We start from the raw sequence: 13,204 nt of genomic DNA on the forward strand, positions 1-13,204 counted from the left end.
CTCTCTCTTTCACCAGTCTCACGTTCCTCTCTTCCCTTCGCTCTTCTTCCTCCACCAAAAATCCTCAAAATTACAAGCATGCAATTCAAAAACAAAAGATCTTAAAAGATAGAAAGATAGACAAAAAAAGAGAGAGGAAAAAAGAGAAAAGAGATGGCGGACACCTCTTCCATAGGCGCTCTGGTACCATCTGTAAAAGCGGAGGTGAAAACTTCCGCCTCCGCTTCTATGACAGCGGCAGCAGTATTGTCTGACAACAACACTGGTGCTGCCGCTGCCGCTGCTACCACTGCTGGTTTTGAAATTGCCAGCAGTAGCGGCGGCGGCGGCGGCGGTGTGGAAGTTCTTGATAAGGACTTTCTCTGCCCTATCTGCATGCAGATAATCAAGGATGCTTTCCTCACCGCCTGTGGCCACAGCTTCTGCTACATGTGTATCGTGACACATCTCAACAATAAGAATGATTGCCCGTGCTGCGGGCATTACCTCACCAACAACCAGCTCTTCCCCAATTTCCTACTCAACAAGGTAGGTTCTCGCTCTCAGTTATGATCTTCTCATTTCTTTATCCAGGCTGAATTTTGTGGTTATTAGGAAATGGGGCCCATGGTTTGACGATCCAGACCTTTGGATCTGATGGAATGGAGCACGTTCCTCAGGAATCTACAGATTTTTGTGAGGCCTCCATTGTCCATGTTGGATCCATTCGGATAAGTGGTCTGGATGGCTGAACCATGGCCCCATCCTTACAGCCTTGGAGCCTGAGGATCGTGTGATTCTTTACAGAAATGGGCATCTGGATTGGTGATCTGAATTGCAATAAGTTAGAAAAGGAAAGGCGATTTTGGTTTGGTTCCTTTTGTTGATATGCATTGAAATATTAGAATTTGCGGCAAATTTGATGGCATTTTAGTTGATTTAATGTTCTATAAACACACTATGTACATATGAATCATACGTTCTTTTTGTTGGTATGTATTGAAATATTGGAATTTGTGGAAAATTCAATGGCATTTTAGTTAATTTAATATTCTATGAACACACATATAGATACATAGGTACCTGCATCCATTTAGTCATTGGTTATATTGAGATCGAAAATTGTATTTAGGGACAGCACAAAAGGTAAGGATTGAAAATTTTATGGAGCAATAGTTTTACCCGCAGCCACAGTTGCGAATTAGCCGGATTTTCCTGCGATCTCCAAACGAGAGAATTGAGCTAGTTCACAATTTGCTGGAACTTGATTTACGATTCTCTGTGAATTTGGGAAATTCAATTTGCAAAAGAACAACCCTTTACATGATTTTGCATCTAATTCTCATGTGACGCTACCTCTATTTCATGAAAATTCATAAAAGTTTACTTAACTCCCACTCCCGATTGCACTCAAGATCTAAAGCTTGCCAGGTGTGATGAAAATTAGAGCCCTAGAAGATTAGAATCGAAGTCCTAGAGCGAAGAACAAGGATCGAGGTGGTCTTATTCACCAGTAACAAGAAATGCCGCTAACTCAATGAATCAAATGTGCAAACTTAGCAAATTGATGCCTCAAAGCGAATGAATAGATGTCGAACCAAACTAAGGGATGGGTTACAATTCTTTTGCGCACGTTTTGAAGGTGAACAGATCATTGAAGGTGGCTCTGACAATGCTACAAGTGGGCCTCATCAGAAGTAGTGGGGTCTCGGAATCTAGCTTTTTGCTTGCCGAAATTAAATTGGCAAGGGAAGGATTGTATTCTTAAGGATCCCAAGAGAGGATAATGGGATTGTCGTAGTCTTGATAAAGATGGAGCAATGATAGGGTCACTCAAACATGACTTCTCTTTGCCTCTAATCCGAAATATGGCTGCTTTCTTCTTTTAAAAATTCTAGTTTTTGCTAAAAAATCAGAGTTATGTACTATCAACCTAACCCGTACAAAACTCCAAACTTGGCTCACAAAATAAGAAAGCTAGTGATTATTCATTAGAAGAAGAAAAGGGAAAGTTAGTAGAATATGATAAACTAGTTTAGCTTGTACAAGGGCATATCCTATTGGTGTCAGGGTAGTTGGCCATGTCACTCACCTCATTGCAAAAAATAAGTGATTGATTTTTTATTTTTTGTATCTGGGATATTAACAGTTGTGGTGAAGTCACTTTGCACCTCTGAGGGCGGATGGTATTTGATGCTACCCTTGAATTGTGAGGATTGGCCCGAGTGAGTGTAGACTTTTTGGGCCTTTGAGAACTTGTTTGATTAGTTACTTCCGTGAAAGCCAAAAGTCACTTGGTAGTACTAATGCCTTCCTAGCCTCTCTCTCCATAAATCCTGGCCATCCATTGATGTGTTATTTGTGGATGGATATATGACTGGGTTTCTGTCTACTCCCCCCATCAAATTTGGAATGTCCCAAACAAGATTTTCAGCAGTTCTATCTCCTACAATCATCTTGTGAGCTTGTGTACAATAAAATGATGCAGGACAACATGGAATATATGTTGGGAAATGCACGTCAAAGCTACAGTTGTTTCAGTACCCACTAAGGGCCTGTTTGGGAGGTCCTTGAATACGAGTTTTTCCAGACCTTTTTTTTTTTTGATACAAATCCAGAAAGACTGGTGTTTTGGTTGCTAAATCATCATATGCAGTAGTGGCAATTATGCTAAGAAAGCATGCTTTTAATACCAGTTTTTGTTTCATCTCTCCTTCGGTCCTTCCAATATAATTTTGATACCAAACAAATACTTAAATCAACCAGCTCCTAGAACTTCGCCTATGTGACAATTTTTTTCTCTCATTTTTCTATCCTATAACTATCCACAAATGTGATGATGTTGCTCTATCAAATGAAAGTCATACTTTGTACTTGCACCTTGAAATTCTTTCCAATCACTATAATTTTGGCGGATTGGTTTGTGTTTATTGATCAGGCTGTATCTAGTACTGAAATTGACATGAATAGCAAGTTGAAAATTGTCCAAATTGACATACTGCATATTATTATTATTATTATTATTATTATTATTTTTACGATTCCTTCATATCCCATTTTGTAGCTATTGAAGAAGACTTCTGCTCGTCAAATAGCCAAAACTGCATCACCAGTAGAACATCTTCGTATGGCACTGCAACAGGTCAGTCATTACTTCTGAGGCTGGAACATTTTAGAAGTGACACATGCAAACTCTTTGTTACTTCTCTATTAAACAATTATACTGATCCTGCCATTGCTAAGGTGATGTAGAGTGATTTTACCCCACTGATGTAATATGATATCTTTGTCTTAAAATCCCCAACAAATGACCTCTTCCATTTGTTTTATATTGGTTGATTATGATTTCTCGTCCATATGCCATGGAGATATTGAATAAGCCCGATCGACTTTATTGGTCAACATTTTCTTTTTAATGCAAAGAATTAGGGAAAAATATCAGAAAAAGGAGGACAATGTGATATTCAAGAATCTATGCCTTTTTTTTTTCCTTTTTTCCTTTTTTCTTTTTTCTTTTCTTTTCTTTTTTTTTTTTTTTTTTGTATTTTGTATTTTGGACATGCATACATTGTTGTATGAGTATCCGATCTTTCTTTGATGACAATGTTGTTTGTCAATTTGACCTGTTGAAATTCAACCAAATGGCTGTAATTGAAAACAAATCAAACATGATTTTGTGAGTTAGGGCCCATTACATTGACATAAGAGGAAAAAAGATTAGAACACCAAAAGAAGGTGATGATTGCCATTTTTTTCCCTGTAATGGTCCATTCCTCTTGGATTTGTTTAATCTCACTCAAATCTTTATTTTATAATCCCCACGAAAGGCTTAAATCTAATCTAAAATTACTTTTAAGGTTCCTTCATGATTTAAATGAAAAAAGAAGAGAAAAACTGGAACTAGAAAAAATCAAAATTGGGCCTTTATGGCCATACTGGTCCCATATCGGTGCCAATACCCTCTGCATTGGCCAATATGGTCCATTTTTTTCTTTTAGTTGGGGCCAATACATCCCCATATTGTATATCTTATCGAGGAGCCAATATGGATACAATACGTCCGTCAGCTGATATGATATGGATATTTCAATCCATGATTGAATCAAGTGCCCCAAACACTTCAATTTGATGTTACTGCAACATAGTTTTATGCCCAGATACTGTTTTGGAGGACTTTTAATGTGACGCTTTCTTGTGGGTCTTAGACAGGGTTGTGAAGTGTCGGTCAAGGAGCTAGATAGCCTATTATCCCTCCTCGCAGAGAAAAAGAGAAAGATGGAGCAAGAAGAGGCGGAAACGAATATGCAGATTCTGCTCGACTTCTTGCACTGCCTAAGGAAGCAAAAGCTTGAAGAGCTGAACGAGGTTGGCTGGTCATGAACTAGATTGTGTCATCTTGTCCGTTGTTTGCAACATTCTCAACATTCTCTGTTTCCTTGATTGACTTTTGTGAATTTGTTTATGGATGGAACTGATGAATGCTGGTATTTAAAATTTAGTAGGCTGCCTCTTTTTAACTTCCAATTGTAGTTGGACACAGTTCTAATATGTCGAGTTAATTCAGAACTCAGCCAAGTCAACTCTTCCTCATTCAATTTCGAGTCAAGGCACTTCACAGACTGAGTTAAACAAAAAAAAAAAAATGTTGAAAAGGGGGTTTATTCTGGACTCGAGGCATTGTGCTTATTTGGTTCATTCATGTGTCAATTCATGGCGTTTTCGAGTCAAATGTTTGAGTTGACGTGACAGTCTTTGAGTAAATCTGACCCGGCCTGTCATGGAATTAAGTTGGGTTTCTGGTTATCGAACTACTGTTGCCCTGCTTTTTCTGTTACACTTAAAATGATCACATGACAAATTACATGATGAAAGAGCTATACTAAATTGATAAGTTTTGGCTTCTCTGCAGGTACAAACTGATCTCCAGTATATTAAGGAGGACATAAACACCGTCGAGAGACATAGGATAGAGTTGTATCGAGCAAGGGAGAGATACTCAGTGAAATTGCGCATGCTTTTGGACGACCCTATGGCAACAAAGGTGTGGCCCTCTTCCATTGATAAGCACAACAGTGGAGTCATCTCCAGTGCTCGTAGTGCACAAGGTGGGGCATGTTCGGGAAATTTTCAGAACAAGAAAGTCGATGTAAAGGCTCAAGGAAGCTCCCAAGGACACCAGAGAAAGGATGCTTTCAGTGGGTCAGATCCACAAAATGTTTTAACTCAGTCAGGACTTGCTGTAGCAAGGAAAAAAAGAGTACATTCACAGGTTAGTAGCTTTGATATGGTTTTTCTTCTATATGTTTTGGGTGTTCCCGGTTCTCTAGAAAGGGCTAATGTGGTATGCCCAAATTGTGTTGAGATAAGAACGGGCACATCCTGTTTGTGTGTCAACTTGTGATTTGGGTGGCCAAAGTAGTGAAGTAGAAAATCACTTTATGTATGCCACTGCCACACCAAACTCCAAGCATATTAAGGATGTTTGGAACAGCTCCCCTTTCCCCCCCTTGCAATCCACTATAATAATTAATAAAGCAAAAACTACTAGAAACTCATGGGTTGACACTTGGCAAAGGGTCTCGTGTTCGAGACTCCTCACCGGGGGTGATTAATGTGCATTTCACACCGGGCTCGAGTGGGGTAGCCCGTGGGATGCAGGGACACTCGGGGTGGGTGGCCCATGTGATTCGGGGCCACAGGGGGGTTTGGCCGAGGTCCTAACCCATGAGATGTGGGGCCTGGGCTATGAGATAAAGGGATTAATTCGCCATACTCTAACAGTTCGAGCTTTTAGAGCAAGTGGTTAATAGTCCTGCATCAAATTGGTATCAGAGCGGGAGGTCTCGCGTTCGAGACTCCTCACCGGGGGTGATTAATGCGCATTTCACACCGGGCTCGAATGGGGTAGCCCGTGGGATGCGGGGATACACTCGGGGTGGGCGGCCCATGTGAGGCGGTACCCATGTGATTTGGGGCCCACGAGGGGGATTCTGTCGAGGTCCTAACCCATGAGATGTGGGGCCTGAGCTATGAGATAAATGGATTAATTCGCCATACTCCAATAGTTCAAACTTTTAGAGCAAGTGGTTAATTGTCTTATGTCAAATTGGTATTAAAGCGGGAGGTCTCGTGTTTGAGACTCCTCACCGAGGGTAATTAATGCAGGGGCACACTCGGGGTGGGCGGGGCCCACGGGGGAGGTCTCGTGTTCGAGACTCCTCACCGAGGGTGATTAATGCGTATTTCATACCGGGCTCGAGTGGGGTAGCCTGTGGGATGCGGGGACACACTCGAGGTGGGCGACCCGTGTGAGGCGGTACTCATGTGATTTGAGGCCCACGAGGGGGGTTCGGCTGAGGTCCAAACCCATGAGATGTGGGGCCTGGGCTATGAGATAAAGGGATTAATTCGCCATACTCTAACAGTTCGAGCTTTTAGAGCAAGTGGTTAATTGTCCTGCATCAGTGGTGTGAAGCAATCTTTGTAAACTGACGACCATTATCCATTATTGTTAATGTATGTTTGCCTCACTCTTTCTAATGAATCATTGTAGCTCACTATATGGTCTAATGCAAATTCCTTGGTTTTGGTGAAGGATGAGTCTGGGAGTTCCAATATTTGCATTGAGTGGAATGAATGCCATTTGGCAAAAATGTCAATTTTAGAGAGAGAGAAAAAAAAAAAGAAATTCCCTCAGTCGCCATTTTGATGGGTGTTCTTCATTTTACACCATTGTGGTATGGGATTTCCACACATCCAAACCAAGGGCTGCCTCTGATTTAAAGTGGGTGCCTTTTAAATGGGATGCAATTGCCATTTGCGCCCCTTTCTGAAACGGTGCTTAAACCAACTCCCAACTCCCTGACTTTTTGTAAAGGAACTGATACTGTTGAAATTCACAAACCATATCTAGAAGCTCCTATCCTTGGAAAAGTGTCGGCCACTCTTATTACCATAATCAGGGAAGTGGCACGCACAACACATGTAGATAGAGGATGGAGGAGAGAAAGTAAGAGAAATTTGAAAAGGGGAAGAAAAGAAGGGAGAAATTGTAGCAAAGGTGCAGGTTACATGTAGAGAGGAAAAGATAGGTTTCAATGGTGGGTGACCCATCTCCACCTTTTCCTGTGTTGTGGTCCACTTGAGCTTTAGATATGCCTTATTTTTGGGCTGGCATGAGGTGGCTCAGCTGGTATACATTGTGGATTCCCCACAATCATCACATTAGGCCCTTTAGAGCCTTTCTTGGACAATCTCTCTACTACTATGGTCTGTGCGGGCTACACACAGAAGTTCGAGTGGGTTATTCGCATCAAAGAACTCAAACCGTGCAGGTAAAATCTAAGCCGTTGTAGACCTTTTGCAGGTGAAATCTAAATCATATGCCAGTCAACAGCTACAGTTTCAAGTTCTCAAAATACTACTGATTTCATTTAAAATGTCTTTCCATATCCTTTGAATATTCAAAGTTATCCCCTATACAAAACTAATCGCAGGGGCAAAAAAGTCCAAAAGCTGCTTGAGTTATATATTGCATAGGTAGATTATCATGTTTGTTTCCTTTTCTTCTTCTTCTTTATTTTTTATTTTTTAAATTTTATTTTTAATGTTTATGGGGTTAATAGCCTTTCTCAACATGCTCAATCAGTTCAACGATCTGCAAGAGTGTTACTTGCAAAAGAGACGTCATGGACCTACCCAGCTTCATAAGCAGGAAGAAAGGGATGGAAATGCCATTAACAGAGAAGGTTATCATGCAGGTCTTGAGGATTTCCAATCTGTACTCACTACCTTTACTCGATACAGGTTTAAGATCATTACAGTTTTTATTATGTATTCCGTGCTTCTTAATTTCTTTCATGGCAAATATGCTGTCTTATTATTATTATTATTATTTTTGGGTTTAACATCTAGTTTTATTTTGTTTCTGATATTACTCGCTTGCTTGAATCAGTCGATTGCGGGTCATTGCTGAGCTCAGGCATGGAGATCTTTTTCACTCTGCAAATATTGTATCAAGGTGATTAAAATATAGTGCCATGGCATTGGGTAAAATGTAGTACTCAGGGATAGAAGTGGACTCCGTGTTTTATGATTGGAAATGCCAAGGCAATTGGCACAAGGAGAGGATTGCAGGTTTTCTAACATGGCATGCCAGTGTCAGATTCTGGCCATTCATAGATGACCCAGGGGCCCATGGAGACATCCCTGGCCATGGCTGCAACTATCGAGTGGACCCAAACCCGATGGACTTAACCCAAGTTTTGGTTGGGTTGTCAAGTTCCCTGGGTTTGGTTCCAATGCCGATCCAGTTTGAAAATGTGCTGGCTTCAGTTGAGCAAATTCATGTTCGGTTAGGTTGGGTGGAATGATCATGCATTTGGGTTGGCTCGGGTAGGGCAGAGTAATCGAGTGTGTTTGGGTTGGGCAGTTTGGGTTTGGTTGGATCAAGTATGGAGGAATTCGGATAGGGTTTGGGTTGGGCACTTCAGGTTGGAATTCGGGTCGGGTTGGGTCCTCTTGGGGTCGGTTTAGGCTTGGGTTGACCGTTGATCCTTCCTACCCACCTGAGTTGCACCCCTATCCCAGGCCAAAAGCCAGGCCGGTCCTCTGATCAGGTGGGCGGGGCATGTATGTTGAACATGAACTGTTGGTTATTTTATCTAACCATTTATTTTTGTCATATGGACTCGCTGATGGTTGGCCCCACCTGATGAATGGCTCAGATCTCATGCACATTGCTGGGAATCACTTATTCAACCTCTCTTTGCATGAATTACCTGAGCATTTCTCTTTCATGATTTATGTTGGGACTTGCTTGCTTTGGGTTGTTTCTACCATTTATCTTTTTCTCTTAAAATTTTTTCCTTTGTTCTTGTAAACCAACCAAGTTTGTTGAAACTATAAGATGGGTTTTTATTAATACAGCATAGAATTTGACCGTGATGACGAGTTGTTTGCTACTGCTGGAGTTTCTAGGCGCATCAAAGTCTTTGAGTTTTCCACGGTATGCATCTTACCTTCAGAAATCCTCCCATATAGGCTGAATATGGAAACAGTTTCTTCAAGTGGTTCCAGTTGATCTTTTCGTATATTTTATTCTTTCTTCCTTTTTTTTTTAAAATTTTTTTTTTTTCAGGTTGTAAATGAACCTGCAGATGTGCACTGCCCTGTTGTGGAGATGCCCACACGATCTAAACTTAGTTGCTTGAGTTGGAACAAGTACACTAAGAACCATATAGCAAGTAGTGATTATGAAGGGATAGTTACTGTTTGGGATGTAACAACTCGGCAGGTAATGATGAGGAAGTATCGGGTCCTAATGCATCAGGTCCTGAATAATGTCCTGACGTGTCAGTCCGTACAACTGGGGCCATGATTCAGCATTCCAAACAGTTGATCTGATGTGCACCACCATGGATGGGGAATGCCCCAAATTTCTCCTCGATTGGAAGATCCAAGTCATTTGATTAGTGGACTACAAATAGACGAAAAAAAAAGAAAAAAGAAAGCCAGTGAGTGTCTGTAAGAAAGGCCAAAATATTGGTTGGCTAGGGTCTTCCAATCTAGAAAGATTTTTGCTCAACCCCATCCTTGGTTGGTCCACTCCTATTAACAATGTGGATCACTGAACTATAGCCTGATTTGTACCGTGTGAGTGCATCAGGACACTTTTCACATTTCGATGCAAACTTTCCTTATTGACATTCTGGTTTTCATTTTTGTTGTTTCTATGCTATAGGGTGTCATACTTTCCAGTTGTTTTGAATTTCTTTCTTTGGTTTCCAGAGTGTGATGGAATACGAAGAGCATGAAAAGCGTGCATGGAGTGTTGATTTTTCACGAACAGAACCATCAATGCTTGTATCTGGTAGTGATGATTGCAAGGTACTCTACATGTGTACTTATAGCATATGTGCAATGTAGCAAAGACATTCTTTGGATTTACAGCAACCCAGACCATTGATTTGATGGGTTCCATCATGGACACACCATAAAGTAAGAATCTTACTTGGGTACAGTCCCAACCTCAGTTTTGGTCGGCATTCAATGGAGAAGGAATGAAATTTGGATGGCTGTGATCCTCTGATCTGGGGGGATTTTTGGGGCATGGTCTATCCAGGGTAGGCCAGTCGGTTTGTGCGAGGGGGCCCCACTTGTACAAAATTGACACCGGAGGATCATATGCATGATCTCTGGGAGATGATTCTTTCTTATATATAGAATGAGAACAAGTTTTTTTTTTTTTAATCAATAACCCGACGTGTGTCTTTCCTCTATATATATTGAACAGGTCAAAGTTTGGTGCACCAAGCAAGAAGCCAGTGTACTCAACATTGACATGAAAGCGAATATTTGCTGTGTCAAGTATAATCCAGGATCTAGCTTTTACATTGCGGTATGCTACCTTCCACATCCTTTTCTAGGGCTGATCTGTCAACTTGTGGGGCTGACATGGGCAGGGCTTGAGCTACATATAAAGCCAGCTGGGCCAGGCTTGGGCCTAAATTCAGGGCCAGATAGATATACAGGTTGGGATCGAGGTCGTGATGAGCCCTTGTCCAGACCCATTTATAGCCGTTCATGGAGTGGGCTTGGGGCTGAATTTTTGTAGCTGTGGGCCAGGCCCAAAAATTAAATGGACCGGGATAGTCATTAGTAGGTCTGGACTGAATCAAGCCTAGTTCTTGTGTGGCTTGCCTTTGTGAGCAGTTTTATGAGGCAGAACACTGTTTGGCACTTTTGCAGGTCGGTTCTGCTGATCACCATATTCACTATTATGACTTGAGAAACGCTAGCGTTCCACTCCATGTTTTCAGTGGGCACAGGAAAGCGGTTTCATATGTGAAATTCTTGTCAACCAATGAGCTTGCATCTGCATCAACGGACAGCACCTTGCGGTTGTGGGATGTGAAGGATAATTGCCTGGTATGTGTTGTGTCTATGAGAATGTTTAGCCTAACCGTCCGTAACTATTGATTTATTCATGTGAACATTGCCAAGCCGCCTGTGCCTCTATTCATGGCTGCATGTGCTAACTTAGGCACTCTAGTGGACATCCGAGCCATGTACAGGCATTCCTCAATTCTAAGAAGTGGTTGAATCCCACTATGGATGAACATGCCCCAAAATTCTTCTGAATAAGGCGATCCTTACCTTTTGGTTTGTGGCCCATAAATGGACAGTTGAGAAATACTTCCATATTCAACTGAAGTACCAATAGTAAATGGCTAAAATCATCTTATATGGAAAAGTTTTGGTGTGTGGTTGATTGATGGTGGTATGTAGCAACAGAACAGTCTGCATTATCTAACCATGGGCCACCTTACTCGTCGGAATTGAAAACCCAAGTATACCGTGCAAAGCCCTGGGCTGAGGATTTATAATTCCTCCTTTCATGACATACTCTAACAGTAAGTAATCATTTGCATAACTATATAGTGTCAACTGTCTGGGAGTGCTTTACATGTCTCTCTAGGAGTTAATGCTCGGGTTTCAACGTCCATAACAACCCTGCTTGTATGCAAGATCTCATAAACAATTGAGGTGCTTGTGTTTGATGTTTGTAGTTAGGCCACACTTGCGATTAGCATTCTTCTCTCCACCATTTGTCTAATATCTTACAAGGGCACCCACTCTTCTTCTTATTGTTTATTTGTATAATATATGTTCAGGTGCGGACATTTAAAGGCCACATGAACGAGAAGAACTTTGTGGGCCTCACAGTAAACAGTGAGTACATTGCTTGCGGCAGCGAAACCAACGAAGTATTTGTGTACCATAAGGTAAGCAATATTTTTAAAACTCCTACTTGGTTTCCATGATTTACCTGCATACTCCAGTCGTAAATGGCCCACATGCCTATTTGCGATTCTTTGGTGTGAAGTTTGAAGAGAGCTGCATGCATGACCAGTCTAGTGTTTAGCCTTCTTTTTTTTTTTTTCTATTCTTTGACATTTGAGTGTTTTGGCTTTGATGTTTTTCTTCGCCCCTTGTCTTGTTAACTGAATTTGTTGTCTGCTAGTTTGGACATGCATATGGATGATCAGAACAGTTCAAGAGGTAGGTCCCACCATGAATAGGCCATAAGCAAAGTGTATGATTTGCCAGAAACGATCCCAGCAATTGGTTAAAAAATCATGGAATGGTCAAGCCTTACATTTGAGTCCATTTCAAATGGTTATGATCTTTATAGAGGAGGTGGACCGCCCATGGTTTATCCTTGGTGGGGCCTACCTCCTGACTGGGTCGTACACTGATCTGCACGGCCTAGCTGGTGGACTACAATTGGACTTCTGTAGGCCAAGGACTAGGCCCCTTTTACCCTTATCTTGGCTAACCACTGACACTGTGGGACTGCTATACAGGCCATCTCGAAGCCGGCAGCTTGGCATAAATTTGGTTCTTCTGATATGGACGACACGGACGATGATGGTGGATCATACTTCATTAGCGCAGTATGTTGGAAGAGCGATAGCCCAACAATGTTAACTGCAAATAGCCAAGGAACGATAAAAGTGCTTGTTCTTGCAGCTTGAATGTGAAAAAAAGAAAAATAAAGTGCCATTATGTTCAAATATGCTTCTTGCCTCCATTGTAGACTTGTGGTAATTGTTTTGTCGTATACCTTATAGTAGTGAAAAAGATTAGACTAGTGCTTCTCCCAAAAAAAAGAAGAAGAAGAAGAGTAGATGAGCAATCATAGCCTTCTTAATGATGTAACGGTGTATTTTTAAGTTGATCATTGAGTGCTGAAATTGATATTGATATTTGCCAATGTGAATGTCAAGGTAATCTAACTGAATGAAGATATTTTTATGGAATAAGTTGGGTCAAGGTAATCTAACTGAATGAATATATTTTTGTAGAATAAGTTGGGCTGTAGTCTTTGGGGGATCTGGGGTCATGTTTCAATGAATCAAGCTGTTTATTGATTTGGTCTTAACATGGATGGAGGATACCAAAAGAAAAAAGAATTCTAAGATTGGAATATTTCAAAGCCTTTGATCATTTAAATCTTTTCCTTTCCAATCTGGATTTTCTTCAACTAATGTTCAGTGGACAATGTTTATCAAATCTTGAAGATTTTTGAGGCAGCCACCATAAGCTATGTATCTTGTCATATCAGTGGTTCAGATTATCAAAATATGATCCAAGATCCAATGACTATATAGTTCCAACATTCCACATCATATTGTAGCAAAACCTGATGATTTGTGTATCG

General features: G+C 41.1%; 1 protein-coding gene across 1 annotated transcript; it reads left to right on the forward strand.

The window, feature by feature from the left end:
• LOC131253673 (E3 ubiquitin-protein ligase COP1) lies at window positions 1–12,806 on the forward strand. Its single transcript, XM_058254783.1, has 13 exons — window positions 1–528; window positions 3,044–3,121; window positions 4,189–4,344; window positions 4,889–5,248; window positions 7,628–7,785; window positions 7,934–7,999; window positions 8,908–8,986; window positions 9,119–9,274; window positions 9,769–9,867; window positions 10,274–10,378; window positions 10,729–10,908; window positions 11,655–11,765; window positions 12,348–12,806. The coding sequence occupies exons 1-13, from the start codon at window positions 154–156 to the stop codon at window positions 12,516–12,518; spliced, it is 2,094 nt and encodes a 697-aa protein (XP_058110766.1). The 5' UTR covers window positions 1–153; the 3' UTR covers window positions 12,519–12,806.
• The last annotated feature ends 398 nt before the right edge of the window (window positions 12,807–13,204 follow it).

Source organism: Magnolia sinica, chromosome 8, assembly GCF_029962835.1.
Source record: "Magnolia sinica isolate HGM2019 chromosome 8, MsV1, whole genome shotgun sequence".
In the NCBI taxonomy this organism is placed as follows: Eukaryota; Viridiplantae; Streptophyta; class Magnoliopsida; order Magnoliales; family Magnoliaceae; genus Magnolia; species Magnolia sinica.

What these genes read in the sequence shown, in the direction of transcription:
- LOC131253673 (XM_058254783.1), top strand. Translation starts at nt 154, where the DNA reads ATGGCGGACACCTCTTCCATAGGCGCTCTGGTACCATCTGTAAAAGCG. An exon ending in ACTACCTTTACTCGATACAG is followed by an intron (nt 7,786 to 7,933) that starts GTTTAAGATCAT and finishes TGCTTGAATCAG; the next exon opens with TCGATTGCGGGTCATTGCTG. An exon ending in AAGTATTTGTGTACCATAAG is followed by an intron (nt 11,766 to 12,347) that starts GTAAGCAATATT and finishes ACTGCTATACAG; the next exon opens with GCCATCTCGAAGCCGGCAGC.